The sequence below is a fragment of the Saccharomyces kudriavzevii genome, assembly GCF_947243775.1.
Source record: "Saccharomyces kudriavzevii IFO 1802 strain IFO1802 genome assembly, chromosome: 14".
NCBI lineage: Eukaryota > Fungi > Ascomycota > Saccharomycetes > Saccharomycetales > Saccharomycetaceae > Saccharomyces > Saccharomyces kudriavzevii.
Window position 1 is genome coordinate 37,952 of NC_079285.1, and position 27,709 is coordinate 65,660.

Sequence of the window (27,709 nt, forward strand, 5' to 3'; positions counted from 1 at the left end):
GATAGATTTTTATATTTTCCCTTTCATATATGAGGATAAAAAGGAATGCTCACGGGTGGTTATTTATTATGAGTGCACTTGTTACTTCTTCTATTTATTTTTACGTAGTAGCTACTCCGATTCAAATATTTTATTGATCTCCTGCTCATTTTTCTTCCTTGTTTCCGGTACTAATATCCAACTGAATATAATCAATGCTAAAAGACAAGCAGCAAATATATACCCCAATTTAAAATCAATCTTGGAAACCACCATTGGCGTTAAAAATGAGATCAAGAAGTTGAACATCCAATTGACAAATGTGCAAATCGCCATTGAAATTGCTCTAGTTCTCAAGGGGAACAACTCAGATACTAGCACAAACGTGACTGGGCCCAAAGTGATGGCAAACCAGAAAATAAAGCAGCAAGTTACAATGATCAAAACAATATTTGAAAAGTCGGTTTCCCTACCGAATGTCCCGACCGTGGCATATGTCATCATGTAAAATAGCAAGTTTGTTGAGCCGTATAGTAAACATGTCTTGCGGCCCCATTTCTCCACGTAATAAATACCCAAAATTGTGGAAAGGAAGTTAACACCAGACAGTATCATTGAAGTGATATAGGGATCTTTGATCCCTACTCCCTTGAAAACAGACGTTCCATAGTAGAAGAAATAATTTATCCCGGACAGCTGTTGGAATGCCATTATCATCATACCAATAATTAGCCTTAACCATAACTTTGGTTTGCCTACAATAAACTCAAGAGTTGGTCTCTTAACAAAACTTTGCATTTTCTTCGATTTAGCGTTGGTTTCTTCCTCATTATAGTCATTTTCCATCAAATCATCAATAAACTCGGTTATTGTACTATCCGTTACGGGAACACCGTTCATCTTGGCGAAGGAACTTTTAGCAGATGGAACATCATTTTTGATTTTGGCCAAGTACTGTGCAGATTCAGGAACGTAGACAAGCGACATCCCAATTATGGTGGCCCAAATATACCCCAAAAATAAAGGTAACTGCCAAGCTATGTTTTGGGTCGGATCTTTGTAGAATCTCTCACATATGAAGTTTAAAATGTTTCCCATAAGTATACCAAGCGTCACAATTAATTGATACATAGAGACCATCGAACCTCTGATTTTTAGTGGAGAGTTCTCGGAAAGAAACATCGGTACTAATACCGTAGTTATTCCCACTCCAATACCGGTTACAGCTCTTCCCAAAGCTAAAAAATACCACTTGCCACAGGAGACAATTTGAATGGTTATACCAATACAATATACGACCAAGGCAAACCATATTCCAGATTTTCTACCAGTCCAGTCACCGATCTTTGATAAAGTAAGAGCTCCCACGCCACAACTGATGTTAAAAATACTGATAATCAGGCCTACTTGCAAATCAGTCAGTTGTTTGGTGGATATGAAGACAGTATCCCCATCCCTTATAACATCAGTTGTACCAAACCTTTGTTGAAAGCTGATCATATTTGTCATTCCACCAATAGTACCAATGTCCCATCCGAAGATAAAGCCTCCAAGTGCAATTATCAAACACAATAAAATTGGAATATGTAAACTATCATTATGATTGCTTTTTGTTGTATGGCCTTCTTCACTTTCTTCTTTAACATCTAGGTATTTGATCGTAACATTATAATCCCTTCCGCTATCTGAATCGAGTTCATTATTGTGAAAATGAGAAATATATCCTGAGCTGTGTTGATACGGAATCTGAACGGTCATTTTCTAGCGATGATTGTAGTTCTTCACTCTCTTAGCTATAATTTTGACTTCCTTTATTAGCTACTATCTTATGTTGTGGTTAAATTTGTGTCATGAGGCGAATTACTGACACTCTCTTTTTTTTTATCCTATTTTTTCTTCCTTTGAGAGCCTTCGCCCAGAAAATTATCGAATTACGAAGGGAAGAGGTTAAAGTACGAATTATTCCTGCAGATTGGCAATCAAGAAAGAAGAGAGACCGAGAATAGGGACGATATGGACGGGTACAATCAGAGCCAGAATCAAAATCAAAATCAAGGTCAGCAGCCACAACAACCGCCTTTAAAGAAATACGTGACGCAAAGGCGATCGGTGGATGTGAGCTCTCCCTATATCAACCTATATTATAACAGAAGACATGGACTGCCGAACCCGATGGTGGAGCCAGAGACTTCATACACAATAGATATAATGCCACCCAATGCCTACAGAGTTCGAGATCGAGTCATCAATTTGCCCAGCAAATTTACGCATTTAAGTTCTAATAAGGTGAAGCACGTGATACCGGCCATTCAATGGACCCCAGAAGGTAGAAGACTTGTGGTGGCAACTTACAGCGGGGAATTCTCTCTATGGAATGCATCTTCCTTTACGTTTGAGACTCTTATGCAAGCGCATGATTCAGCCGTGACCACAATGAAATATTCTCATGATGGTGATTGGATGATTAGTGGTGATGCGGATGGGATGATTAAGATATGGCAACCAAATTTCAGTATGGTGAAGGAAATTGATGCAGCACACACGGAAAGCATTAGAGATATGGCATTCAGTAGTAATGATTCGAAGTTTGTCACTTGTTCAGACGATAATATTTTGAAGATCTGGAACTTCAGTAATGGTAAGCAGGAAAGAATATTATCGGGACATCACTGGGACGTGAAAAGTTGTGATTGGCATCCTGAGATGGGGTTAATTGCCTCCGCATCCAAGGATAATTTGGTAAAGCTATGGGACCCCCGTTCAGGGAATTGCATTTCGTCAATTTTAAAGTTCAAGCATACCGTTTTGAAGACCAGGTTCCAACCTACCAAGGGAAACCTGCTAATGGCAATTTCTAAAGATAAATCATGTCGTGTATTTGACATCAGATACAGCATGAGGGAGCTGATGTGTGTGAGAGATGAAACAGATTATATGACACTGGAATGGCACCCAATAAATGAATCCATGTTCACTTTGGCGTGCTATGATGGATCACTAAAGCATTTTGATCTTTTACAAGATTTGAACGAACCTATCTTGACCATACCGTATGCGCACGATAAGTGCATCACTTCATTGTCATATAATCCAGTAGGGCATATATTTGCCACTGCGGCTAAGGATAGAACCATAAGATTTTGGACGAGAGCAAGGCCAATCGACCCTAATGCATACGATGACCCAACTTACAATAATAAGAAGATAAACGGCTGGTTTTTTGGTATCAATAACGATATCAATGCTGTGAGAGAGAAAAGCGAGTTCGGTGCTGCCCCACCACCACCTACTACACCTGAGCCACATGCGTTACCAAACATGCATGGATTTATCCATTCAAAGAAACCACTACAAGAACTTTCCGGCATTGATTCATCAAAGATCAAGAGTTCCACATTACCAGGCTTGAGCATATAAAAGTGCACCTTTAACAGGGTTTGATACATATATAAGAACACTTAAATATAACATATTATTTATGATAATACTTCCCGTTTCTGGGGAATGTACCCCATAAGCACCACTGTTTACTTTTTTCACTGATATCTTCATAGAATGTTTCTTTATTCCTTGGGGCATTTCCATCGGTATAATATTCGATAAAGAACAAATATCGCCAATTTCTATCATTTTCATCCATATGGAATGGCCTGGAGTTTATGGAGCACATATTAAGGGAATGAATCTTGAGTACATTCAAAACATCTACTAGAGAACCAGGATCGTCTTGACGAGTAGTGAAAGTTAGCAAATTAACTTGCGGTAGTTCGGTGCTCTCGAATTCATAACGGCTTGTGTTTTCCCTCCTCTTCAATACCAGAAATCTGGTTGTATTTCCGAGTTTATCATTGATTGAATGTTCAATGATGTGCGCTTTATGTAATTGGGCTGCTGTTTCACTGGCGATGGCTAAATGCAAAATGTTGTCATCACTGGCAGCGTGCGAACGCATACATTGGTGTACCGATTCTGATGTTGAGGAGCAATCAGATCTGGTAAATGTGAGCGACGGGAACTTTTCCTCCAGGGATTTCAAGTAACCATCAACTTGGCCCCAAACTTGAGGATGCGAGTGTATTACCACTTCTTTAAATCGTTCAAGTGACTCGACACCATTTGGCAATTCGATAGGGCTGATTAAACAATGGGTAATAGACACGTACTGCTCGGCTATAACCTCTATATCTGACGTTATCATATTAGTCTTTGCAGAAGTAGTTGAAGATTGAGCTTTTTGAATCATCCTATCCCGCAAAAGATCATAAGAAAAAACTACCTGTCCGTTGGTAGAGTTCTCCAATGGCACCACTGAATAATCGACAGTCACATCTTCCTCTAATTCGTCAAAGCACTGCGGTATGGACGTTGCTGGGAGGTATTCGACATTGGGTATGGATTGAAATTGTTGCAATGCTGCTTGATGGGAATATGTACCTTGGGGACCCAGAAAGAGAACCTTCAAACTCTTCCCATTCATGGTTCAAAGATCAATGCTGGAGAAGAGGTACGGTGGGGCTTTCGCGGCTCTATCTTCCAAATGGCCACGATCTCTCACTAGCATTTTTTTTTTCCACCTCTACACTTTTTTTCTCTTATTTTTCATTACTGTTTCCCTAGTAATATAAGAACCGAGTCATCCCATAAACTAAATCAGACAGTTGAAGTCTTACGAAGGATAGTGTACTGTGTCGTTATTTACAAGTGTTAAATACATATATATATATATATGTATATATAGGAGCAACCATGCGAATTAGTTTTCCATGGACTGGGATAGCGAGATCAATTTCTCGACAGAGAACTGAGGAGAGCCTTTGGAAAAATCCCGTAACAACTGAACTCTCTGTTTGGCAGCAGGAGTTTCTTCTCCCATAGCACCGTAAAACCTTTGAACGTTCAGCAGCAGCAACTGTGCATCCTGTACACTGATGTTCGTATCCGGTTCAACTTGGCCATTCATGCAAACAATTCTCTTGTCCTTGACCAAGTCAGAATGAAACTGGAAAGTTGTATGGGGTCTTGCAAATTCCTGATGTAATTTGTACTCCGCCAAAGATGTCATCATACAATGTGTTGTCTGGGGTCCAACAAACTGCCACTGGATATAGTGTAGTTCCATTCCCTGGTGTTCACTTGGCTTTGCGTCTTCAGATTGAGCTTGCCTAGGCAGCGGAAGAACGAAGATGGGGTTGTTCCTGGCATTTGCCATTATCTTATCATAGATGGCGACAGGGACTACAGCACATAATGCATGATCATTCTGCGCCCACCTTGCCCTCCAAAGAAACTCAACTTCCTGCTTGGACAGGTCATTAAGCTTTGCTACGTCGAGAAAGGAGTTTAGAGTCTTAAATGGAACCTTAGGGGAATTCGGTTCAAGAGGACTTCTTGGTTTTGTCATCATATTCTTCGAATTATTATTCGCCATTTGGTTTCTTTGCTGATAGTCTTCCAGTTCGATCAAGGGGTCGACCTTATTGAATTCGCGCTTCTTAGATTCTATATCCTTTTCCAAGGAATCCTTCAACTCTTTTATGCTATTGAAACCTAGTTTCTCAGCTTCCTCTAATAGCCTCTCCCTATACTTGTCTTCTGGACTGGAGCAGTAAAGACGAAAAGCAAAAGGTGTTACAATTGAATTGCTGGACACAGACAGAAGCCGATTGGAAATACGAATATTAGCACTAACTCTCCTTGTCAGTCTCCACATGACTATTCACAGAACTTTTTATATTGCCGATTTTCAGTTCTTGATAAGATCTTCACGTCTTTCGAGTACGACGTCAAAATAAGCGCTATTTCCATTCGGGTGAGTAAGACTATGATAACAATGTGACTTAACGGCACTTTGAAGACCCAGGTGTAGCCGAGTATAATGGATGAATCAGTGGATCCCGTGGAGCTGCTTTTGCGATTGCTCATACGGCACAAGCCTCATCTCAAACCGTACGCTTACAGACAAGATAGTTGGCAGAGGGTGCTCGATGAGTACAACAGGCAGACTGGATCAAGATATAGACAATCAAGAACTTTGAAGACCAAGTACCGCCGATTGAGGGATCTTTTTAGTACAGATCGAGCACAGTTTTCTCCTTCTCAGCTTAAGCTTATGGGTGCTCTCCTGGATGAGGCACCAGAGCATTCAAAACCGAGAACTAAATTTGGTAATGAATCATCTTCATCATCATCATCATCATCAACATCCTTCACTAAGGGCCACCCAGGGCCGGATCCATTCCAACAGTTATCGTCAGGAGATAACGGACGTCCTAACGCCAACAGCTCTGATGATGAGCGTGAACGCTCAGGATCACAACCACTGCCCCTCGACTCGATAACGATTGGGATCCCACCTACTCTTCAAACAATTCCCATGATCTTGTCTAAAGACACCAATATTGAGAAGGTAACTAAGAGCCCAAAGATAAATAAAAGCATAGATGGGTTCAATGAGACGGTGCTGCCTTCCCATATGGCCAACGAGCAGTCATGGTCAGACTCCAATGTGGAGTTGGAAATATGTTTAGATTATCTCCACAATGAGCTTGAAATGATAAAAGAGAGGCAGCAAGATTTTGAATGCAAAGTGCTGAACAAGCTCAACGTTATCGAGGTCCTCCTGTCGCAGATGCGACCACCTAATCAAGGAGATACTCTATAAACACCATTTGGTGTGTCTAGTGTGTGTTCGTATATATTTATCTAAACAAACGATTCGTAAGCATTTTACAGTAATACATAAAAAGCGCTCTTCATATTTGGTTTCTTGCCTCTATCAGTCTATCCCAACCAGGAGAGTCGTCCCATCTCCCTTTGCCTTTACTCGTTAGTGCCTTGATAGTCGATCTACACTTGTATTTCCAATCTTTGCAAACCAAACTGCCCGGTCCATATTTACCTTCCATTTCACCAAGGGATTCATATGCTGCTACCAAGTCCTCACAGGCATCTACTGTATCATTCCACACCTTTTCATCGATTTCCAGATCAGGATTATGAGAAACAGCTCTATAAGCCTTTTCGTGACATTCTAACGAGGCCCATGGTCTCTTTCTCCAAAGCTCTACTCTTGCAACCAATCGCCAGCATCTTGCACTTGTGGTAACAACTTGAGGTAAAGTGTTACAAATAAACTCCATGCAGCTCTTTTGAAAATAAGAAAACATTTCTGTTTCCGCTGGATACTCGCTAGTCACTAACAGCTCCACTAATTTCTCTACGATTGGTAAATCAATAGAACCTTCACCAGCTTTGTCTCTTCTGATACTGACTAATTGTCTACATGCCACTAAGACGTCATCCCATTCATTCAATTTAACGGCAACAAGCATATAATTCTCCCAAATCTTCCAATTCTTCTGCGCGTCGGATGCAATAGCTCTTTTCAAACAACTATAAGCTTCTTTCAGTTTATCCATTTTCATATATGCGGCACTTAAGTTAGACCACGATAGAGCATGGTAAGGATCTAAGGAAACGCATCTAGAGAATGCCTCAGCGGCTAATTCCATTTTTCCACATTGTAGGCCAACACAACCATAAAAATACCATGTTTCAAAGCTCAGTGGGTATTGCTTCAATGAGTCATTCAAATGCTTTAAAGTTGCAGAATAATTTGGTTGTATTCCGGATTTCGGAGGAGGATTAAAGTAATATCTGGCAAGAGAATTTTTGGCATTAACGTACTTTCCGATTTCCCAGCTTTTTTCCCAAAAGGATGGATCCTGCTTTATATCACCCATGATGGAGTACGCCCTGGCATCCGAATCGTTTTCCTTGATCCTTTGTAAGAGGATTTCCTCTGCTTTTTTTTCATCCCCAACGGCAGCATAACATAATGCAGTCTCACATGCCATACCTAGTCTCTCGTAAATCTCCACAGCTGATTTTAAAATACCCAACGACATATACTTTTCGGCTAAAGTAGCATCCAGTTCCCATCTAGGAAGGAATGGTAGTTGATGGATATATGACAGCCTGCTAGCAACATTAATTTCATCTAGGCTTGGAATCAATTTACTTTGAATCTTTATATCGAGTTCCTCCACAAGAGATTGCATTTGTAAAAGCCCTCTCTCAATAGTTTTAGCCTTTGTTGTTTCAATAATGGATCTCTCCCATAATGAACGCGCGAAAACAGACCAATCTTTCGCACCATCTTGATACAATATCCTAGAAAGCAGAGCAGTGAGTTCTTCTTCCACGAGTGGATCTTTGGCTGGAGTAGTATTCTTTATGGTGTAAAGGCGTAATAGTAATTGGATATTGTCGTAATCAGATAAGGCAGGTTGATTGTTAGGATCCAAATCGAGCAGTGACTTTGGAATGTTCTCTTGACGTAGCGCCAATGGCAATAGCTTATCTTCTTCGTAACCCGAATCTAGATCTAGTTTTGGCCTTTTACTGTAAATTTGTCCGTGTAAAGGCTCGTCAGCAATGGATTCAAAATGAGGCTTCTCTAGTAATAAATCCGATTCTAAGGTGAATATTTCCGGGGCAACAGACTTCGCGTTCACGGCAACGTTTTGAAATGTAGACGACTTGGCAAGAATGATTAACCCTGCATGAGCCTTTTGCTGATATTTAGTTCTAGTAGCACGTGCACCTGTCATCACAAATTCGAAGTTTGTTATTTTTTTTACTTTGGTCAAGGATGGCAGACACAAATGTTCTGTGTTGATAGCCAATGAGCACTTGACATTCTCCAAATAATACGCTGCATATAGCTGTCTTTTGAAATGTTCATCGACGTTTTCTGGTAATTCCTTCACCACCGCATGCGCCAAGTCTGTAGATTGATATATCGTTGCTGCAACACTAGCTTGGAATCCGGAAGGCTCTGGAATCAATGACAAGTGAGTCAAAAGAGCTCTTGCCCTCCACCAAAAAGCTACGGCCAACCAGGCGGAAGTAGATTCAGGAGAAATAACGGGTAGTGAAGGTTCTTCACCTGGTGTTGTATCGAATAAGCTGCCTTGGCCGGTGACTTGCTCTAATAGCAAAAGCGACAAAACCAGGTATAATGGATCATCCATTAATTCGTAAGCTGATTGACCCATTATAGCTAACGAGCGGATGAGAGCTTTATTGATGGCGCCTGTCTCGGCTTCAGTTTTGCTAAACAAACCTGAGACCGCATTCAACCTTGCTGCTGGGCCTGTATAGTTATTTTGAATAAAGGTCTGTAGCAAAGCAATGGCTAAAAAAAGCATTTCATTTTCTTGACCTGCTTTGATAACTTCAGCTTCAAGAAATACACTTAGAGCTCTGAGAACACTAGATGTAGAGATATCTCCAGCAATATTGACCTTGCCTTTGAACTGGTCGACAAATTGCTGCACTAGCTGGTATGATTCACCACCGATTATATGCTCAGCCTTACTCACGTATCTCTGGTCCAAAGAACCCGTTTTCAAAGATTCTACGTCGGCCGCCAGTAGTATTTTTGCATGCAATAGCGTGTCCATAGCTTTTCGAAGGTCCTGACGTATTTTTTTGGCTGGGTTGCTAACTTTCTTTCCGGCAGATCCTTTGACTACTTCGATGAGCATCTAGTTCGATTATTTTTTTTTTTCAAATTGCGATGCTACCAGAAATGTATCGCTCCCTACGAAACGCGTCTTCTAACGCGTTTTTTATTTTGTATCAAGTAGTGTTATTAACTTACTTAGAGGCAATGTGGCAAAAGTTGGCAGGACGTACCTTGAACAAAGTAGTTTAAGCACACACACAATGGCAAGTATGTATTAATGCTTAAGTTGAGGGGTCGGCCACTTTTCTTCCATTTCCTTCGGTGAATTTTTGGATTACTAACAAAATATGGGGTTACAATACAGCTTATCAACCATACAACGAATATTCATCAGTAACAGGCGGTGGTTTTGAGAACTCTGAGTCCCGCCCTGGTAGTGGGGAATCTGAAACAAACACTAGAGTCAACACATTAACACCCGTGACTATTAAACAAATTTTAGAGTCTAAACAAGATATTCAAGACGGCCCCTTCGTTTCCCATAACCAAGAACTTCATCACGTTTGCTTTGTTGGCGTGGTGAGAAACATCACAGACCATACTGCAAATATTTTTTTGACCATTGAGGATGGGACTGGTCAAATAGAGGTGAGGAAGTGGAGCGAAGATACCAACGATTTGGCTGCAGGTAACGATGACTCTTCCAGTAAAGGTTACGGTTCTCAAGTTGCTCAACAGTTTGAAATTGGTGGTTATGTTAAAGTTTTCGGTGCATTGAAGGAATTTGGGGGGAAGAAAAACATACAGTATGCCGTGATTAAGCCTATAGATTCATTTAACGAAATATTGACGCACCATCTAGAAGTCATTAAATGCCACTCTATCGCTGGTGGTATGATGAAACAGCCTTCGGAGAATGCTTCCAATAACGATGGCCAGTCATTATTTGTCAAGGAAGATAATGACACGTCTTCAGGCGCTAGTCCGTTGCAAAGAATTCTAGAGTTTTGCAAGAAGCAATGTTATGGTAAGGACGCGAATTCATTCGCCGTCCCAATTCCATTGATTTCGCAGTCTCTGAATTTAGATGAAACTACTGTCAGAAATTGTTGCACGACTTTGACCGATCAAGGTTTCATCTATCCGACTTTTGATGACAACAACTTCTTTGCCTTATGAGAATACATAATTTTTTTTGGCATTTCTTTAATATATATTTATGCAGATGCTCTTTAGTAGGCGAATACCCGAAATTGTCGGTATAGAATAAAAAGGGGATGCCCTAAATGAGGTCATGAGATGCACGAATATCAAGTTAAGTTGTTACATAAACGCTATGTAAATTCAACTAAAAAAATGTCCTTTATTTTTGTCCGTATGAATACAGAACAAACCCATCCTTATCCCGAACTTCAACGGGGACATTCACACGCAGAACTGGCTTCAATAATAACTCCCAATCGTATCTTGTTCTAGGAGTACATGATGAAAAATGTCTCAACATTCTTATCTTAACGGCTTTGAATTTTGATAAGTTTCTCAAGAAGCACCAAAGATTAATGTTTGGAATATCTTTAAAATTTTCCGGATCTTGAAAATCGTTAAAAGAATTTTGCAGTGTCACATCTTGTAGAAATTCTTCCACGTCTAAGTCTCTATACTCTATTGTCCTGTCTTTCAACTTGATCAAACTATCTCTCAGGCAACGCCTTACAGAATTGTTCCAGTAGTAAGTGTGATAAACGTCCGATTCAGGGTCCACCACCGTTCTCAGGTTAGGAGCCGCATTTCTTATCGGTACATTCTCTCTTGCGATATTTGTCTCGTAGCCAATCAGTGTTGCTTGATCATCGCCATCATCGTTAACGTCGTCTGACTCATCAACACTACTCATTGTCCTTGCTAGATGCTCCCAAAAGGATAATGGAGATAACGGATACACATTGGTAAAGGGGATATTGATAACGTTGATAGAAATATTCTTGTTTGGTAGCCTTTCCCAAAGTAACCTATAGTAATGATAAAACGAATGAAATTCGGGTATCCTTTGCCTTTGAAAGGTCTGCAACTGTGTCGCGGTTAGAATGGCGGGCTTTTTATTATTATTTGGTGATGGGTTGTTTGAGGCATCATTCCCAGTAGTTCTAGAGACGTAGTTCAGATTCAAAGACAGTACAACTGAAGACGTTGGTGGGGGAGTTATTATTTTCGAATCGGATGACGCTTCGAATAATGTTTCTGTCATAGAATTGCAATCATCAAAATCATCATCTATGTCAAAATTTCGTTGTTGGAAGTAATATGATTCGTTGACCACCTGTTCATTAGTGAAACATTTGCTATTACAGTCGATTGTTAAATTGGACAACGATTGAAAACAGCTGCATAATAGTAAGTCAAATTTGCTATTAATCTTCAGCAACGACAAATGTTTGACCATTCTAAAATAGGAGTGAAACAACCGTAATATTCCATTTCCAGGGACTATATCACACGAATTTAGAGTCAATGTCGTGATAGGAGATTGTAAGCTATAAAGTTCGGTATTTTCATTCTTCAAAAACAAGGGTAGAAATTCCATTGGAGTATCTAGTGATTCTGTATCAATCATTATATTTTCCAATTTAAGTTCATTAATTATACCAAAACAACAGAATATACTCGGCCTTAACACAAGTTTTTGGTGATGGCGTTGACGATTGGGGGTTCTTTGCCTCTTATCACTGGCTTTAATTTCTAGGGTCTTTAACCTTGGCAATGAGTAGTACTTCAATTCGTACTCCTTGACAAATTTCTTAGATAGTTGGAAAGTTCTCAAATCTTCATTCGTAATAGATTGCTGGCCCTTGATTATTTTCTTAAAAAAATCCCTAGAACCATCGTTGAATACAGAATACCACAAGGGAATTTTGAAATTCGGTTCCACTTCGCTCAAAATCACCTTAGTCAGATTCGGCAAATAGTCTATAATATCAAGCATTAGTTCAATGTAAGTGTAATGGAAATAGTTACTTTCAAATTTATCCAGCAGTTTGATTCGTTCCGAGGTTATGACGGAAGTATCATCGTTCAATCTGATATTCTGTATCTTTGTTATGTCTTTATTATATGAATCGAGCTTATACGACCCGGCAATAACAGAATCTTGACTGCTTTTATTATAGAACTTGCTGTATTTTAGTAACGAGTCTTGAGATTGCGGATTTTTGAATTCGATGGATCTTACAAGGAATCTTACATTTTGCGATTTAGATTGTGTGCTGTGATCGCCACCGTGCGAGATAATGTTCGAGGTGTGAAATTCAGAATGTATTAGAGCGTTGAACTTCAATAAGGAAAGCTTCGAATTCAAGACGACGTTTTGGAAAAGAAATTCATTAGTAATTAGATTATAGAACCTCGAATTGACCTGACAGAGCGCTACTAAAGTGTTGAAATCCAAGGTTCGCAATATCAACAGCAAAACCTTTGTTGGTAAGCACATGAGAGACGATTTGTCGTCCAGCAGCAGCGACTTTGAGCCGCTAGCATTGTTTCTATTGAGCAGACGGCTCTTGGCATCAGGCCTGCCTTCCTGCTCTTCTTCTTCTTCTTCCTTGGTCGCACTGGAAACCAGCGAAAAGTATTTTGATCTACTCAACAACTGTAATCGTTTCATAATTCGGTTACTCTGAGTGCAAGGAGTACGCAAAATATTGTTTAGGTTCGGTTTATTGTTGGTAGTAGCAGCTCATCTTTACGTATGTTAAAACTTGAACTGGATATCGCAAAATCCTATGCGATGTGCGGGTTTTTGGTATTAACCATGACTCAGTCACTTTCTGAGAAAACGTGGTCTTTAAAGGTTACATATGGTTATATATCTCTATGTACATGCATGTGCGGGTGCTATTATTCCTTCTGGGATGGATGAGGTAGGTGCGGCGTCTGTTCTGGGTTGTTCTTGGCGTATTTTCCCAGAACGTCCTTCAACGAATCTGGAATATCTTCGAATTCCAGGTCGCCCACATCCTGACTGACTTTCTCCCCGTTGGCCTTCATCAACTGCTCCACGGTGACATGGTTGTCGTGGAAGATTTTCAGGTGGTCTGCTATCAAATGTCTGACTTTGCAGTGCGGACAAGAAATCATGACCGTCCCCTTCTCATAAGCTTGCTTGGACATCGTGTGGGAGGATCGCGTGTCACATTTCTTGCAGGTAAAAGCTATCATCATCTTAGGTTTTTCCACTTTAAAAGACCTCAAGTGGACCTTTTTGTCGTCCTTTCTTGTCTCATTGTATGCGATGACACTGGTATGTATTGGTGATCTAGGAGAGGCACGGCACAGGTTGTAGCTCACCCGAGGTAACAAATTTCTGGTAACAAGCCCAGTACACAGTATGCTGTTACGTAGTAACGTTCTGGCTCTCAGACTCATCTCTAACCCTTTAATGACCCTTATGTTCGTTGTCTGTTTGATCTTGTTAATTCCTTTGACTGAAAGTGGTCTTCTTTCTTACATTTCCTCATATAATTTAATATCACGCGAAAGTGCAAGAAAAAAAATCTGAATCGTAAAGTGCAGCAGGAACCAAAGGAAATATCTACAGACGAAAAGGGTACGTAGAGCGTTACTGTTTTCAGTCTGTGTTTCTACCGTGTATACAAGATGTCCCAACCCCATATGTCCCCCGAAAAAGAGCAAGAATTGGCCTCCAAGATCCTGCATCGAGCAGAATTGGCTCAGATGACGCGTCAATTAAAACTGGGTTTGAGTAATGTTCCATCGACAAAACGAAAGCAGGATTCTAAGACAAAGAAAAGAAGTGGGGACGACGAAGACGCTGACGAAGAACATAAATCACTCTTAGAAGCTATATCTCCAGCGAAAAAGCCCCTGCACGATGATACTAATAAAATGACTGTTTTGTCACCCATGAAGTTTATAGAAAAGCCAAATACTCCCCCATGTTCACGCCAACGAATATCTGAAGACCGTCCGCAGCAGACCAAATCTAAAAAGGAGGACACTCCATCCACTCCAAGGGCTTCCGCCACTCCAATAATTCTGCCACATTCCTCATCGCATCGTCAACGTCAAAACGATAAAAACTTCATGACACCAAAACGTAATAATAATATAAGGAAAAGAGCATCAGTGTCTAAGGACGTGCCACAGGACAGCGATAACACTGCCGGGGCTGATTTATTGATGTACCTGGCCACAAGCCCATATAACAAGTCTTCACATCACGGTACGCCAATGAACGTAAAAATGCCCACTACACCACGCTCCTATCATTACGCGTCACAATTGAATATGAACGGCAATACGGCAAATGATGCAGTAAGGTTCTCTCACATCAAACCTTCCGCGTCCTCTCCACAATCCACCTTCAAATCGAGCCTTTTGCCACATTTCCCAGATGAATCGCTCATGGATTCTCCATCATTGTACTTGAGTGCCAACAGCGGCAATGCCCAGGCGGCATTATCACCACAACAGAGAAGAAAGCCCATTACAAACACATTGCATCCACCTAGCAACGTACCTACCACACCCTCGAGAGAGTTGAATAGCACCAATTTCAACTTACTTAGGACGCCGAACTTCAACATGGGGGACTATCTGCATAACCTTTTTAGCCCTTCACCAAGAGTTTCCAATCAACAGGGCACCTCAAGCACGTCAACAGCGATCTCTTCAGCACCACCAACAGCACCTTCGTCATCTTTTAATGCTCCCTCCATAACAGCCACTACTATATCAAGTCATACTACCAATAATTTCCTAGACATGAATGCGAATGGACTCCCCCTTATTGTAGGGCCAGGCGCCGATCGTATGGGCGAATGCGAGTCCATTGATGACAAACTCACTGATTGACTACTCGCAGCTGGAACACTTTATTTGACACTTTCAAAACGATATATTTTAAGGGACAAAAAAAAACTATTATAAAAAATATAATAAATAACACACTAATAAATGAATGACATTCTCCTTCAGGAAGAGAAATTCCGATATAAGTTTTCATTATGTAAGGTTATGTACTCTACTATACAAGGCCGAAGTTTCTTTCAGTTCATTTCCTGTGGTTGCTTTTATGCCTGTGATTGTGCTTTTTCATATGCTTGCTTTTGGGATCCTTTTCTATAGGTATCAATATGGCATCCTCGTCTGTCCCATTTGGTCCTGGTCCCACAGTGGCTAAACCATTTTCGTTCTTGAAAGTCTTCTTTCTCCATTCTCTTAATCTTCTTGCCTTCGTCACCTTCCTTTTATCCTTCGCTCTTAATTCCCTAGCACGATAAGGTGCGAACTTCTTTAAGCCAATAAATTCATTTAAATCAGTATCGTCGGCGGCAAAGATTTCCTTTGCCGTTAATCCAAAACTCTCGGGAGAAACTTCACGATAGCGAAATTTTAGATCTTGTTCCTCCTTTGTGCTACTCCTACTCTTTCTTTCTTCTTCTTCTTTTTCGACTTCCTCTATTAATGCTAGCTTGTTTTGTTCCAAGGCATTTTCTACTAATTCATTAAGCTTTCTTTTTTCTCTTTTCTTTTGCAGTTTTTCCTCTTTCTTGCTTTTCTTTCTCTTTGGACCTTTTACTCCCTCTTCTTCTTCATCGTCTTCATCGTTTTCTGCTTCTTCTGATTTTTGCACTTTATCTTCCTTACCTTGATCATTTTCATCGCCATCAGCATAGAAATCACCCATTATTTCGTCATTTTCATCCCACGTAGGCTTTCCCTCCTGCTGGTAAAATTCTTCGTTAAATAATTCGGCCACTACATTATCCCATTCTTCTTCTTTGAAATCGTTCTTCATTAAAGTATTGGTGATCTTCTTCACCATATCGGAATCAATTTCAGCACCATATTCCTTCGTTAGTTGCTCTAAAATGTCAGTCAATTTATTTAATTTTTTAGTCTTCTTCTTTTGAACAGCCATTTCTTTTCCTGCCTTGACTTGTTCTTTATCATTCTTCTCATCCTCCCTTTTTCTTCTACGTGAAGAGTTATCAGACCTTCTTAACGTGGCTTGACTACGTGCATATGATACAATTTCAGCTGCATTTGGGTCCTCGTATCTAAAATTGTAGGCATTTTCAAATTTTTCCACGGCATCTTCGAATTCTTCATCGTCCTCTTCATTATTGTCTAAATCCAACGAAATCACCTTGTCACCCTTTTTGGGAATCCAAGCTTGTTGGTTAACAAACTCTTCCAAGAAATTTTCTTCATTGGCAGTGGGATCGGGTAAATTTTTCTCTTCTTGCCTAGTAGAGGGTTCCTTTTTTTTCAAGAAACCATCATCTTCATCTTCATCTTCATCTTCACCCTCACGGCTTTTTTCATTGTCTTCATCACCAAAGGCATCCTTAATTTCGTTCAATAGTTGGGTTTTTTCTTCAAGCTGTTGAGAAACAAACGATTGTTTCCCATCGATAGTTGCGTGTTCATTTTCATCATCTTCCTTCAAGGCGTCGCCAGAAAGTATGTTCATACGATGATAATCCTTTAAAAAAATAGGTTTATGCTTGCTCTCACGGTTTGCCAACTTAGCGGCAGCAGATTCAGGATCTTCGAAGAATTTGACTTTAGGATCCAATAGTTTATCGGTTTTATTATTTTTAATGGCATCCAGCACTTGGTTAATACCCTTTTCCACTTCGTCAGTAATCAGTTCACCGTAATCATCTTCCTCCTCCTCTTCTTCATCTTCCTGCTCTTCATCATCACTAGGGATATATGGTTCTCTTGTTTCGACGGTGAATTTAACTGCAACGGCAGAGTTTTCAGAAGTCTTTGCTGTGGCAGCACCGGTGACATTGACAGCCGCTTCTTTTCTTGTCTGTTCTCTAGCTCTTTTGGCAGCAGATTTCTTTCTTGGCATTGGATTTAGGATATAGTTCACTGGGGAGATAGCTAAAAAGCACCACTTCAATAATGGAGATGGGTAGGTTACTTCTTCAACAGATGAGATGAGATGGGATTGAAACATTTGAAAATTTTTACTCGATGAGCTTCCGGGTAATTTCCACATGTTGAACTGAATTTCCGAATGATACTAACGGCATTCTTATTATTACATAGATAATAGTAACATGCGAGGCAATTTATTACAAGCCACGTAGGCCAAATTAAAATTATAAACTAACACTAATGGTAATAATAATATTTCAGATTAAAGAAAGAACAGGAAATAAAAAAGAAGAAAAAAAATAGAACATAGAGTAAAGATTGTAAAAGAAAAAAATTGAAGGAGTGACTTGATAAAGTGTATTATAACATCAACAAAAAATTGAATATTTTACTTCAAAAGCGTTTCTTTTTTCCTAGAGAAATAGAAGTTGTCCACCAAAAAATCCAAGTGGACAAAAACAATGGAAGAATTTCTATTCAGTAGTTTCCTTCGGTTTAATTACATCTGCAAATTCGCCCAGGATCTGTAACTCAAAATCATTAAAATCAAACAAATGTGGCAGCTTGATTGGTTCAGTGTAGCCTCTTGGCAGGAATGTGGCATCCTTCCTCAGTTCGTCGAAGAACTGATGCGCAAGGATTCTTCTTGGGGACAGTCTTTGTTGTGGTTCGTAAACCAATATTTTCATTAAAAGATCGATACCATCCGGGCCGGACTGACCAAAGTACTTCTCGAATCTCTGCTGCGAAGAGCCCGAAAATAGTGGTTTGGAGAACAAAGGACCGTCATAAGCAGGGTTCGAAAAGAAAATGAATCTTTTATCCGGAGGACCCAACAATTTGGCAATTTCCCTTAGTTGTAAAAGCGGTTCCTGACCTTGGAAGATGGCTTTACCAATCAGCATTTCACCCATGACACAACCAAGCCCCCATATATCAATTTGAGTGGTGTATTGGGTACAACCGATGATCAATTCAGGCGCTCTATAAAATCTTGAACAGATGTAACTAATTGAAGGTTGGTTGTGCTCTAATTTCTTGGCAGAACCAAAATCGCAGATTTTTAAAACACCGGTTTCTGGGTCTACAAGAACATTAGACGGTTTAATATCACGATGGCACACACCAAGGCCGTGCAAATAAAGCATCCCACGGGCAATTTGATAGGTGTACAGTCTGATGTGTTTCAAAGGCATTTCTAGTTTATTAGTGACGTAACGGTTAATTTCGATTTGAAGAGTCTCTGGTAAGCACTCCATGGCAAGGTGTTGATAAACCTTATTGTCCTGAGGAGACAAATGGGTAAAAAAATACTGCAACTTGACGATATTCGGATGGTCTGCGATCCTCAGAATCTGCAGTTCCCTAGATTTGTACTCTGTATGAGCGGGAACTTTCTTGATGGCAAAGGGACCCAGCCAGTTTTTCTTATCCTGAGTTAAATATGCTTGTACAACAGTCCCAAAGGCACCTCTACCAATCTTCCTGTACTCTTTCACCAGCATTCGCCTCGTGCTGTTGGACTTGTTCGAAGTCACATCGTCAGCAATGAATTCAGACCCTCTTTGGAGGGGAACACCATTCTGATCTTCCGTAGACATACGTGTTAGAATGTGATGGAGTGGGGGTTTCGGGAAATCAAAGAAAACTGAAAGATGAAGCAAAAAGACTTTGTAGATTTAGCTTTAACTCCTATCAATAAACACGCTACGGGCCTGCCCACACTACTCACACGACGCAATGGCACTCACTCGCGAAATATATGTTCTCTTCCCTTGGTAATTATGCCTGCCCTCTTTCGCATATGAAGGTCGCTTTTTTCAGTGTTGTTTGTGGGCCACCACACTGTCATTATCCACGAAGAGATCCGCAGCAAGAATGCTGTTCTCGGGAGGCACTGCAACTATGTATGTTAAGAAACTACGTACGTGCTTCACATGTCTATGATTCAAACACAGTGATCTACCGACTTTGGTGGGCTCCACTGAGTTTCTGCCATCATATATCATTATTCCTGGGCGTAAAGAAAAATCTCAGCAGCTGCAGACAGTTTTTTGTTTCGTACTTAGTGACCGTTTTGCGTAATAATGACGAACTGGAGGATTGAGAGAAGGTCAAATAAGACGGTAGAGTGGTGAAGTGGCTATTCTTCCCTGAAAAGGGTCAGAGGAGTAGCTTATCATGGTGCGTCTGATGCTGTTACAACCTATCAGCAAACGGTGTCGCTGGACCCCGTTTGCCGGGCCTATTAAAAGATGGAATTCCTCCACCACGAATGCTGGAATGCAATTTTCATTCAAGGACATATCCAATCAAGAGGAGATCTCCAATATCTCATATCCTTCGACGTCCAGTTCTGATTTCAAGGCGGGGAGCAGTGGCACTGAGGCGTACAAGCCGCAAGAGGAGGTAGTCAAGTACATTCTCCATGGGAAGTTCTCGAAGAATAACACACACCTGACGTTTTCAAGCGTGATGGAGGACAAGAATTTCCACAAAAATAAGGGCCTGACGTATAACGATACGATGCTGTACTACTTGAACTTGCCACAGAAGGTCAGGATCTCGATATCCACCGGTTGTTTAGGGTTCAGGAAGGCCGCTAGAGGGGAATATGAGGCTGCATTCCAGACCAGCAGCAGAATGTTTGAACTGATCAAGGAGAAGGGTATGCTGAGCAAAGACATCGAAGTGGTGATGGACGACTTTGGCAAGGGGCGGGCCGCTTTCATCTCTGCTCTAGTGGGCAAGGAGGGTGCCAATGTGGTGAAGAAAGTTGTGAAGATCAGCGACGCCACCAAGTTGAAGTTTGGTGGTGTCAGGTCTCCGAAGATGAGAAGACTATGAACAACGCCCGTTATACATATATAAACTACATAAGGAGGAGGGGAAACATACGTGTAAATAACTCCTTTTCTATTCGCCCTCAATTATCGTCGTTAGAGTTGGCCAAGATCCTCAAGATGGACAGGAACAGGTTGACAATGTCCAGATAAAGCATCATGGCACACCTTATTTCTTCATCGGGGTACACCTTCCTGAAGATCAGCTGCGTGTCGATGAACAGATATGCGGTGAACAGAATGGCGCCCAGCCATCCATAAAGGAGGTTGAACTTGGACGAGTGAGTGCTCCAGCCAAAGAGCAGGGCCGTGAGGCCCATCCCGATCATAAGCCATAGGCCCCAATTTAGCCAATAGTATATTGACGTTGCGGAGTTCAGCACGTTCTGGAATCGCTCGGACAATGCGGTCAAAGAGACGCCGACCACGACGATGGTGGTGATCAGCAGCGCCGACAGCACGGTGTCCTTGTCATATGCCAGAGTGACTAGTGACAGGCAGTATGCTTCCGAGAGGGTGAAAACAGACAGTAGCGTGAGCTTCTGTCTGTACGAGGACAGGACGTACCAGGGAAGACGTCTTTCTTCTTGTGTCGTTTCTTCATTGTGGCCCGTGAGCAATGGCTCGGGAACGCTGGCCTCGTAGTCCTCGGGACGAGGACTCACTGCTAGCCAAATACACGATACCAGCGACACTACCATACATATGTAGAAGATGGCGATATGCGACATGATAAAATTCTGCAAGGAGCTGGAGACGCTGGCCCAGTAGCAGAACGACAGACTGGCCAGTAGCTGGCATGACAACAGGGAGTAGACCTTGTGCATAAACCGCTGACGGATGATGGGTTCGCATGAGACGACCACGGTGGAGTATTTGAAATCTTCTGGGATGAAAGCGCCGCCATCCTGGCTGTCCCTCGCAGGCTGCCCATAAAGGTGCGAGCTTTGCTCTTCATAAGGAGGTGGAGGACCTGACATACTGATGTTGTTTCGTATTCTTGCTAGTTGCTGCTGTTGTTGCACAATAGGGTTTCAGGAGTAAAAGATGAGCGTTTTATAGTGGATCCTTTTCTTTCTCCCTGGGAAGATCCGTATTATAGCATCACAAGGGAGCGGCGCCGGGTACCCCGGTTATGTTTCCTTCCCTCCCCACCTCCCCACAGGTTCACTCTAAAATAGTGTAAAAAACGCACAATTGTCCTAGAGAGTACTCCCATAATTACGACCATTATCAACACTTTTGTGGAATTGATAGGGAGTTGGGCCAACTCTGGAGGTGGGACTCCAGGGGAAGAAGGAACGAAAGGAGGGAAAAGAGTAAGAACCGCCGGGAGCAGCCGCCCATCGGAACTCGTGGCCGTTACGCGCCGCGGCCGGAACACGCCAAATGTTATGCGTACAATGGAAATGCCAATACGCAATTACATGGACATACAAGGCTTTCACAAGCACTGACATTGAGACATTGGCATCAGCACGTCGGTATATTACACGGATTTTAAGAGTTCATATGTCTCAACGGAAACGGTACTCATTGAACGTCATCACGTCCCCGGCGATACCGTCGCCGACGCCCAGTGCACCACTACAGACTAACGCATCCAATTGGGAAACGGCTTCAACAACGGGTGTTGCATCTTCATTTCTCCCGAGTTCTCATCATGGTGGTACAGTGCTGAATCCCGGTCTGGGGATAATGAGATCTCCTTCGATGAACAAGTCTGGTGCGTTTGGCCGGTCCGGCAGCAGTGGTTCCAGTGCAGTGATAGAACCGTCCAATATAAAGTTGCTGTTGATTGGAGACGCAAACGTGGGGAAGACAGCCATGATCCTGAGCTACTGTCATGAACTGATGACACGAGCAGAAATGTCGCGGTCGGTGCGACTGAGGCACCATCAGCAACAACAGCATAGAGACTTGGAGTTGAAGAAAACTGTGGTGAACCATAGACTGAGCATGAAGGAGAAAAGGAAACGTTACAGTTCCAACGATTTTGAAAAGGAGTTCAAGGACGTCGGTCATTTTGCGGATAAGGCCAGCGAGTTTGGAAGCCCCGGTATCGACGATGATGGCAGCCCAGAGGTGGCGGACCCCAATGAGATCGTCATCGAAACCAGGAGCACGATCGGGATAGACATCAAGACGAACTTGGTCAACATAGACAATCGGTTCTTCAACGTTATACTGTGGGACACCGCGGGCCAAGAACGCTATCAAAACGCCATCATTCCATCGTTATACAAGAAGACGAATGCGGTGATATTGACATACGATATAACAAATGCTAGGTCTTTCCAGAATTGCATGGAGCAATGGATTGTGCAAGCCTTGGGAAACTTCTCCTCGCAGGATTTGTCGAAGGCAAGATTCTTTCTGGTGGGTAACAAGATCGACTTGTACAAGGAAAGGCAAGTGACACACTATGACGTTGTGCAGATGGTCCAGGAGATGCAGTTGAAATATGGTATCAAGATTTCGGGTAATTTCGAAGTAAGCTGCAAATGGGTCAATGTTGTGGAGAGAACAATGAATATGATAATACTGGATTTGGTAGAAAACGGATGTTTCGAAAATAACGATCCTTGCGTACCGATTCTGGCACCCAGCGATCTGCAAGAACAAGAACAGGAATTTCATGATACGATGGAAGAGCCCTTCAATATTACTCGCCAACGTAAGCATCAATTTGAGAAAAATAACACGGTAGATATCACGAAACCTTATGACGATACAGCGAATAACCAATCCATCTGTTGCGTTTAGTTTCGATTGGAAAGCTTTTTTTTCTTTGGGTTACCTGTGGCCACTGCATTACAGGTTAGGCGCACGGTTGCAAACGCAGTTCGCCGAGAACGCAAACGTCATTGTACAGTTTTATACAACTAATTACTACAATTCACTACCATAAAGACCGTCCCGAGATGGGTTACCAATTCACTTTTTATATTTTGTTAGAAATTAACTGAAATTAATATAGGGAGAGGACCACCATCTTCATGTGCTGAACTTCCAAAAACAAAAATATCTTCATTTTGGTTCAGCTAAATTGATGGAGATGAATGTACATATAAGATGGCAAAAATTAAATAAATAAATTATTTAAAATCAATTTTGTTTGAGTTAAACGATAATACTATAATATAATGATAACATTGATAAAAAATTTAGCTTTTTATTTCTAACAACTCGTTTATTCGTCTTCTTCCAAAGTTTGAGCAGCAATACGATCCAAATCTCTTTGACCGTTTTCAGAGATTCTTCTACCACCCTTTGGAGAGATTTCGACAATACCGATTTTTTCCAAAGATTGCAAGACCTTTCTGTTAATGGAACCGGAAGCATCAATGTGCTTGAATGGTCTGACACCTCTGCTCTTGGCACCACCGTACAATTTGTTCAATTTACCGACACCAACTTGCTTTCTCATGTAAATGTGTCTGGCAACGGAGGCGGCACGCTTGTAGAACCAACCTTCAGAATCTTGTGGTGGCATTTCATTACCAGAAGAGGTCTTGACAATGTCAACGTAACCTGGGACTTCTAATTTACCTTGTCTTTGCAAGAAAGAAGCGTAAGCATTGATGAAATCTTGAGCTGCAACGTCTCTAATAAAAAAAAACACAATTAAAAATTCTTGTTAGTAAAAGTATTCTTGAAAAGGTTGAACATAAAACGCTTAGAGGAATGGATATTGAAGGACAGTTTTTGGCACACTATAAAGCCATCTCTGCCTGCTTATTTGAAATAAAACGGTATGCATGCTTGTTGCTGGACGATTGAAAGAATTCTTTCGGTACGAGTTTCCCACAACTTTTGAAATCCTTAGAATCCTTAAGTCCCCCACATTATACCAGTCCATTTACGCGGATGCAAAAGGAAACTCAGGTAGTAACCATTCATTCGTAGACTTATTTCTTTTCATATGGTCGATTTAAGGACTTCTTTGCAATTATCTCACAGTACCCTCGACTTTTCTTATTTTCTTAGAAATGTATTCAATGGGGTTGAATCATACCTGAAAAGTAGTGGTTGGTTTCATGCACCACTGGATTGGTCACCTCTTTTCATTCATATATGTCATCATCTCATTATTTTCTGTCTGATATCCCATTCATTCTCCAAAGGAACAGTGGAAAAAAAGTTGTACGTACCTAACGGAAACACCTGCCATCTTTATTATCTTTGGTTCTATACGTTTCTTTCAAAGATTCACCCAATAACCTCACTTCAAAATTTCATTATTCAATTTTAGCGATTATATCTTCACTAATGTTCGCTGTGGAAGGTGGGCCTACTAACCGCGTTAGAGGTGGCCCCAGAGTGCCATAAGGCGGGATGCTGCCTTACCGCAAAAGGAGATCACTTAGCAAACTCTGGTAAGAGCAAGAGCCCTTACCGGTAGTCCCCACCCCCAGGACGGCCTTCAGCTGAGCCTACCGTGTTCACGGGCGGATGCGCTCATGAGCGTTTTTTACCCATGCACAGTTTGTATGGCGGAAAGGAAAATGAACTGTTAAGCTCGAAAAACAAATGGCGAGTGGGTCTACGAGATGTTCGGATGGAAAGCAGTCGTAAATTCACCTGAACATCTCTCAAGGCATCTTTTCGAACAGGATAGTAAGTGAGCTGGATAATGACTAATATTTTTGAGTTACGAGGATAATATACATGCAATTATTTATTTTAATCAGTCATGTGGCATGGAAAAATGCCACTTTCCAGCCTGGTATACACTGAAGCAAGGATGAAATAGAAAATAAAAAAGAACGAAAGTTTTCAAAGCATATTAGATTACACCTTGAAACCCTTGGATCTTCTTCTACCTCTAGCCCTTTCGAACTTTCTGCCGGTAGATAAAATTCTTGGGGCCTTACCCTTGTGTGGACCCATACCGAAGTGTCTGACAGCTTCTCTGGAGTTTCTTGGACCCCTCAGGATCAAAGTGTTTTGACCCTTTGGAGCTCTGACAGCCAATTGGTCCAAAGTGATACATTCACCACCAGCCTTAACAATCTTACTTCTGGCACCGGCAGTGAATCTCAAAGCAGCAACAGTGGTCTTTGGGAATTCATAGATTCTGGAATCGTCGGTAACGGTACCAACAACAACAACAGTCTTGTTTGCAGCACCTTCCTGCTTCAAAGCTCTAGAAATTCTAGAGACAGAAACAGGCGGTCTGTTAATTTTAGACAAGAACAAAGCCTTCAAAACGACCTTGTTGAATGGAGCATCCGTACGACCTGTAATTAAGACAAGATAAAACAAAAGTTTTAAGATTTTGTTAGTAAGGTACAAAAGGATTTGTTGATACTTTCGAAGTGCAGCTTTTGATTTCCTTCGATGCGTGAAGTCAAAGGACAAAAAAATGCAAAACGGGAAAGTATCGAATTTTTTTCTTTCCTTGAAGAAAAAATGATTCTGCTCAATTCTTAGTGGGCCCGCACATGAAGATCGTTTCGAAACAAACTTCAGTACTCGCAGAATTGCCATGAAACCCATTCGTTTCGTGGCTGTAGTAGAAGCCCTTGAGGCAAGAGGAAAAAGATTTTCCTCTTGCCTCAAAGACCCGTCACACGCAACGATATCAAAAAGAAAGTAAATTCCACTAATGATGTCGCCGGGACTAGAAGTTAATGATATCACAGAATCCTTTTATTCTGAAGTGAAAGGCAAATCTCAATACATACGGGCTAGGAAAGTGTATAGCTTGACCAATAATTTTAGATAGACGTTATCGGATTTTGGAGCGGTTCTGTGACCTGATCTCTTGTGCTGTTTAGAAGTGTGGTCAATACCCATTTTTTCTTTGTTGCTCTTTATATGGATTTCTTGTTGCAGTAGAAGTGTTTATAGTTCTTGGAAAAATTATTCAATTATATTAAAGAAAAGAGATAATTAAAAATAATTTTCTATTTCTTTTTTTCAGATTTCTGCGTGCCGTTTTGAGAATGAGTGTCAAGACGGGTAACCAGTGCCAGGAAATCTGAATGACAATGCCCTTTAAGCGAAGCTTTAGGTCATGTAGGGATATCTAACGAGTAGTAGTTAGTGCCTGGTAAATTATGGTGGGTTGTGTCTGAGAGGTATCAGTTTTTCTCTTGCCCACAAATTTGACAATTCATTAGTTTTTATGATAGGAAGTGTATTTAAAAGAAAAGTAATAGGCAAAGTGACGGCAACCACTGTTTAGAGCTTGCACAAAGGTAAGAAATTCAATCGCTTTGATAGCGTGGTTTCACCTTCAATTTTTAATTCCTTTCGGTGGTGTAACATGAATGGTACTCGCGTAGAGAGGATTACGGCTGCCGATGTGTTGCATGTGTTTCTAATTTCTACGCAGTCTGGTACCTGGTATGTGGAAAGAAAGCCGCCTCCGCCGCGATGGGCTGTAAGCTACAAACTCGGACGCGATATGTCTTGAATACTTTTTGGACAGAATGCCAAGGGCGTTATGGTTTTACTAGAAATGTAGGAGTAACTTATAACTGAATACTTTTTACGCTACAGGCCACTTGTTAAAAAATCGAAGAAATCGTAGGAAACTCGCAGCGACGCCAAAAATGTAATACCCACGCGTCACGAAAAACAAATGTATATTATGAAAATGACGCGAAATGGTAGTGTTGACAGTCTTTTACCAGTCGCCAAATGGTGAGGAGCTTGACACGAAATGTTTAAGAATTAGGTACGTTGATCTTGATCTTGTATTTCCCGATGAAGAACCGTAAGATCAAAGCTGTTCTTGCAATTTGGCGTTGTCTACCAAACCTTTGAGACGAGAGCTGCGATTTTCTGTAGAAATTAAGCTTGGTGTATATATAGGGCCGCTGTATATGCCCTTGAGAACCTGGTTTTCATGCCTTCCCTCTTTCTCAATGTTTATTATTCCCCAGCCAAGGTATTCGTCCATAAAACCAATCGCTTCCCTCGTTATCACCGTCTTCGACTAATTTAATCCAACTTTTTACCTTCCTTTAACACAATATCAAAACAAAATGAAATTCTCTACTGTCACCACCCTTGCCGCTGTTGCTACCGTTGCTTTCGCTGACACCACTTCTGATGGCGTCACTTACGTCGACGTCACCACTACCCCACAGAGAACCACATCTATGGTGTCCACCGTAAAAACCACTTCAACTCCGTACACGACAAGTACCATTGCCACCTTATCTACTCAACCCATCAGCGTCCATGCTAACACCACTACTCAATCCACAAGCAGCCATGCTAACACCACTACTGAAGGTATCAGCACATACGTTGGTGCTGCTGCCAAGGGCTCTTTTGCCGGCCTATGTGCCATTGTTGGTGCTGCCGCCTTTGCTTTGTTATAGGCTGTGTGAAGCGCCATTCAAAGATACCCTCAATCCATGCTCATCCCACAAAAAGACTTAGTTTCCACTATTTTTGGCCTTTTTTTCATATAATGTGTATTTAGTCATTTGCCAACTCCGCTAACTTCAAAACAAGGGGTTTATGGCTACCATTAATACGAGGT

General features: G+C 41.3%; 18 protein-coding genes across 18 annotated transcripts; 7 read left to right on the forward strand and 11 right to left on the reverse strand.

Annotated features, from left to right (window-relative positions):
* Positions 1-111: 111 nt before the first annotated feature.
* On the reverse strand, positions 112-1,737 carry HXT14 (Hxt14p; the record flags this gene model as incomplete). The annotated part of the gene is made up of 1 exon (XM_056230598.1): positions 112-1,737. The coding sequence occupies one exon, from the start codon at positions 1,735-1,737 to the stop codon at positions 112-114; it is 1,626 nt and encodes a 541-aa protein (XP_056084501.1).
* Positions 1,738-1,992: 255 nt separating this feature from the next.
* On the forward strand, positions 1,993-3,396 carry PFS2 (cleavage polyadenylation factor subunit PFS2; the record flags this gene model as incomplete). Its single annotated transcript, XM_056230599.1, has 1 exon — positions 1,993-3,396. One exon carries the CDS (start codon positions 1,993-1,995, stop codon positions 3,394-3,396), a length of 1,404 nt encoding a protein of 467 aa, XP_056084502.1.
* A 55-nt stretch (positions 3,397-3,451) lies between these two features.
* PHA2 (prephenate dehydratase PHA2) lies at positions 3,452-4,456 on the reverse strand (the record flags this gene model as incomplete). The annotated part of the gene is made up of 1 exon (XM_056230600.1): positions 3,452-4,456. The coding sequence occupies one exon, from the start codon at positions 4,454-4,456 to the stop codon at positions 3,452-3,454; it is 1,005 nt and encodes a 334-aa protein (XP_056084503.1).
* Positions 4,457-4,732: 276 nt separating this feature from the next.
* ATP11 (Atp11p) lies at positions 4,733-5,689 on the reverse strand (the record flags this gene model as incomplete). Its single annotated transcript, XM_056230601.1, has 1 exon — positions 4,733-5,689. One exon carries the CDS (start codon positions 5,687-5,689, stop codon positions 4,733-4,735), a length of 957 nt encoding a protein of 318 aa, XP_056084504.1.
* A 165-nt stretch (positions 5,690-5,854) lies between these two features.
* Positions 5,855-6,640, forward strand: DAL82 (Dal82p; the record flags this gene model as incomplete). Its single annotated transcript, XM_056230602.1, has 1 exon — positions 5,855-6,640. One exon carries the CDS (start codon positions 5,855-5,857, stop codon positions 6,638-6,640), a length of 786 nt encoding a protein of 261 aa, XP_056084505.1.
* Positions 6,641-6,731: 91 nt separating this feature from the next.
* Positions 6,732-9,446, reverse strand: EMW1 (tetratricopeptide repeat-containing protein EMW1; the record flags this gene model as incomplete). The annotated part of the gene is made up of 1 exon (XM_056230605.1): positions 6,732-9,446. The coding sequence occupies one exon, from the start codon at positions 9,444-9,446 to the stop codon at positions 6,732-6,734; it is 2,715 nt and encodes a 904-aa protein (XP_056084506.1).
* A 265-nt stretch (positions 9,447-9,711) lies between these two features.
* RFA2 (Rfa2p) lies at positions 9,712-10,630 on the forward strand (the record flags this gene model as incomplete). The annotated part of the gene is made up of 2 exons (XM_056230606.1): positions 9,712-9,718; positions 9,816-10,630. The coding sequence occupies 2 exons, from the start codon at positions 9,712-9,714 to the stop codon at positions 10,628-10,630; spliced, it is 822 nt and encodes a 273-aa protein (XP_056084507.1).
* A 184-nt stretch (positions 10,631-10,814) lies between these two features.
* On the reverse strand, positions 10,815-13,109 carry SKP2 (putative SCF ubiquitin ligase complex subunit SKP2; the record flags this gene model as incomplete). The annotated part of the gene is made up of 1 exon (XM_056230607.1): positions 10,815-13,109. The coding sequence occupies one exon, from the start codon at positions 13,107-13,109 to the stop codon at positions 10,815-10,817; it is 2,295 nt and encodes a 764-aa protein (XP_056084508.1).
* Positions 13,110-13,342: 233 nt separating this feature from the next.
* On the reverse strand, positions 13,343-13,870 carry ZIM17 (Zim17p; the record flags this gene model as incomplete). Its single annotated transcript, XM_056230608.1, has 1 exon — positions 13,343-13,870. One exon carries the CDS (start codon positions 13,868-13,870, stop codon positions 13,343-13,345), a length of 528 nt encoding a protein of 175 aa, XP_056084509.1.
* Positions 13,871-14,101: 231 nt separating this feature from the next.
* STB1 (Stb1p) lies at positions 14,102-15,319 on the forward strand (the record flags this gene model as incomplete). Its single annotated transcript, XM_056230609.1, has 1 exon — positions 14,102-15,319. The coding sequence occupies one exon, from the start codon at positions 14,102-14,104 to the stop codon at positions 15,317-15,319; it is 1,218 nt and encodes a 405-aa protein (XP_056084510.1).
* A 199-nt stretch (positions 15,320-15,518) lies between these two features.
* On the reverse strand, positions 15,519-17,333 carry KRI1 (Kri1p; the record flags this gene model as incomplete). Its single annotated transcript, XM_056230610.1, has 1 exon — positions 15,519-17,333. The coding sequence occupies one exon, from the start codon at positions 17,331-17,333 to the stop codon at positions 15,519-15,521; it is 1,815 nt and encodes a 604-aa protein (XP_056084511.1).
* A 502-nt stretch (positions 17,334-17,835) lies between these two features.
* MCK1 (serine/threonine/tyrosine protein kinase MCK1) lies at positions 17,836-18,963 on the reverse strand (the record flags this gene model as incomplete). Its single annotated transcript, XM_056230611.1, has 1 exon — positions 17,836-18,963. One exon carries the CDS (start codon positions 18,961-18,963, stop codon positions 17,836-17,838), a length of 1,128 nt encoding a protein of 375 aa, XP_056084512.1.
* A 592-nt stretch (positions 18,964-19,555) lies between these two features.
* MRPS18 (mitochondrial 37S ribosomal protein uS11m) lies at positions 19,556-20,209 on the forward strand (the record flags this gene model as incomplete). Its single annotated transcript, XM_056230612.1, has 1 exon — positions 19,556-20,209. The coding sequence occupies one exon, from the start codon at positions 19,556-19,558 to the stop codon at positions 20,207-20,209; it is 654 nt and encodes a 217-aa protein (XP_056084513.1).
* Positions 20,210-20,288: 79 nt separating this feature from the next.
* Positions 20,289-21,185, reverse strand: BXI1 (Bxi1p; the record flags this gene model as incomplete). The annotated part of the gene is made up of 1 exon (XM_056230613.1): positions 20,289-21,185. The coding sequence occupies one exon, from the start codon at positions 21,183-21,185 to the stop codon at positions 20,289-20,291; it is 897 nt and encodes a 298-aa protein (XP_056084514.1).
* A 532-nt stretch (positions 21,186-21,717) lies between these two features.
* On the forward strand, positions 21,718-22,971 carry YPT11 (Rab family GTPase YPT11; the record flags this gene model as incomplete). Its single annotated transcript, XM_056230614.1, has 1 exon — positions 21,718-22,971. The coding sequence occupies one exon, from the start codon at positions 21,718-21,720 to the stop codon at positions 22,969-22,971; it is 1,254 nt and encodes a 417-aa protein (XP_056084515.1).
* A 427-nt stretch (positions 22,972-23,398) lies between these two features.
* RPS19B (40S ribosomal protein eS19) lies at positions 23,399-24,379 on the reverse strand (the record flags this gene model as incomplete). The annotated part of the gene is made up of 2 exons (XM_056230616.1): positions 23,399-23,813; positions 24,360-24,379. 2 exons carry the CDS (start codon positions 24,377-24,379, stop codon positions 23,399-23,401), a joined length of 435 nt encoding a protein of 144 aa, XP_056084516.1.
* A 620-nt stretch (positions 24,380-24,999) lies between these two features.
* On the reverse strand, positions 25,000-26,007 carry RPL18B (60S ribosomal protein eL18; the record flags this gene model as incomplete). Its single annotated transcript, XM_056230617.1, has 2 exons — positions 25,000-25,448; positions 25,896-26,007. 2 exons carry the CDS (start codon positions 26,005-26,007, stop codon positions 25,000-25,002), a joined length of 561 nt encoding a protein of 186 aa, XP_056084517.1.
* A 1,196-nt stretch (positions 26,008-27,203) lies between these two features.
* On the forward strand, positions 27,204-27,545 carry TOS6 (Tos6p; the record flags this gene model as incomplete). The annotated part of the gene is made up of 1 exon (XM_056230618.1): positions 27,204-27,545. One exon carries the CDS (start codon positions 27,204-27,206, stop codon positions 27,543-27,545), a length of 342 nt encoding a protein of 113 aa, XP_056084518.1.
* Between the last annotated feature and the right edge of the window lie 164 nt (positions 27,546-27,709).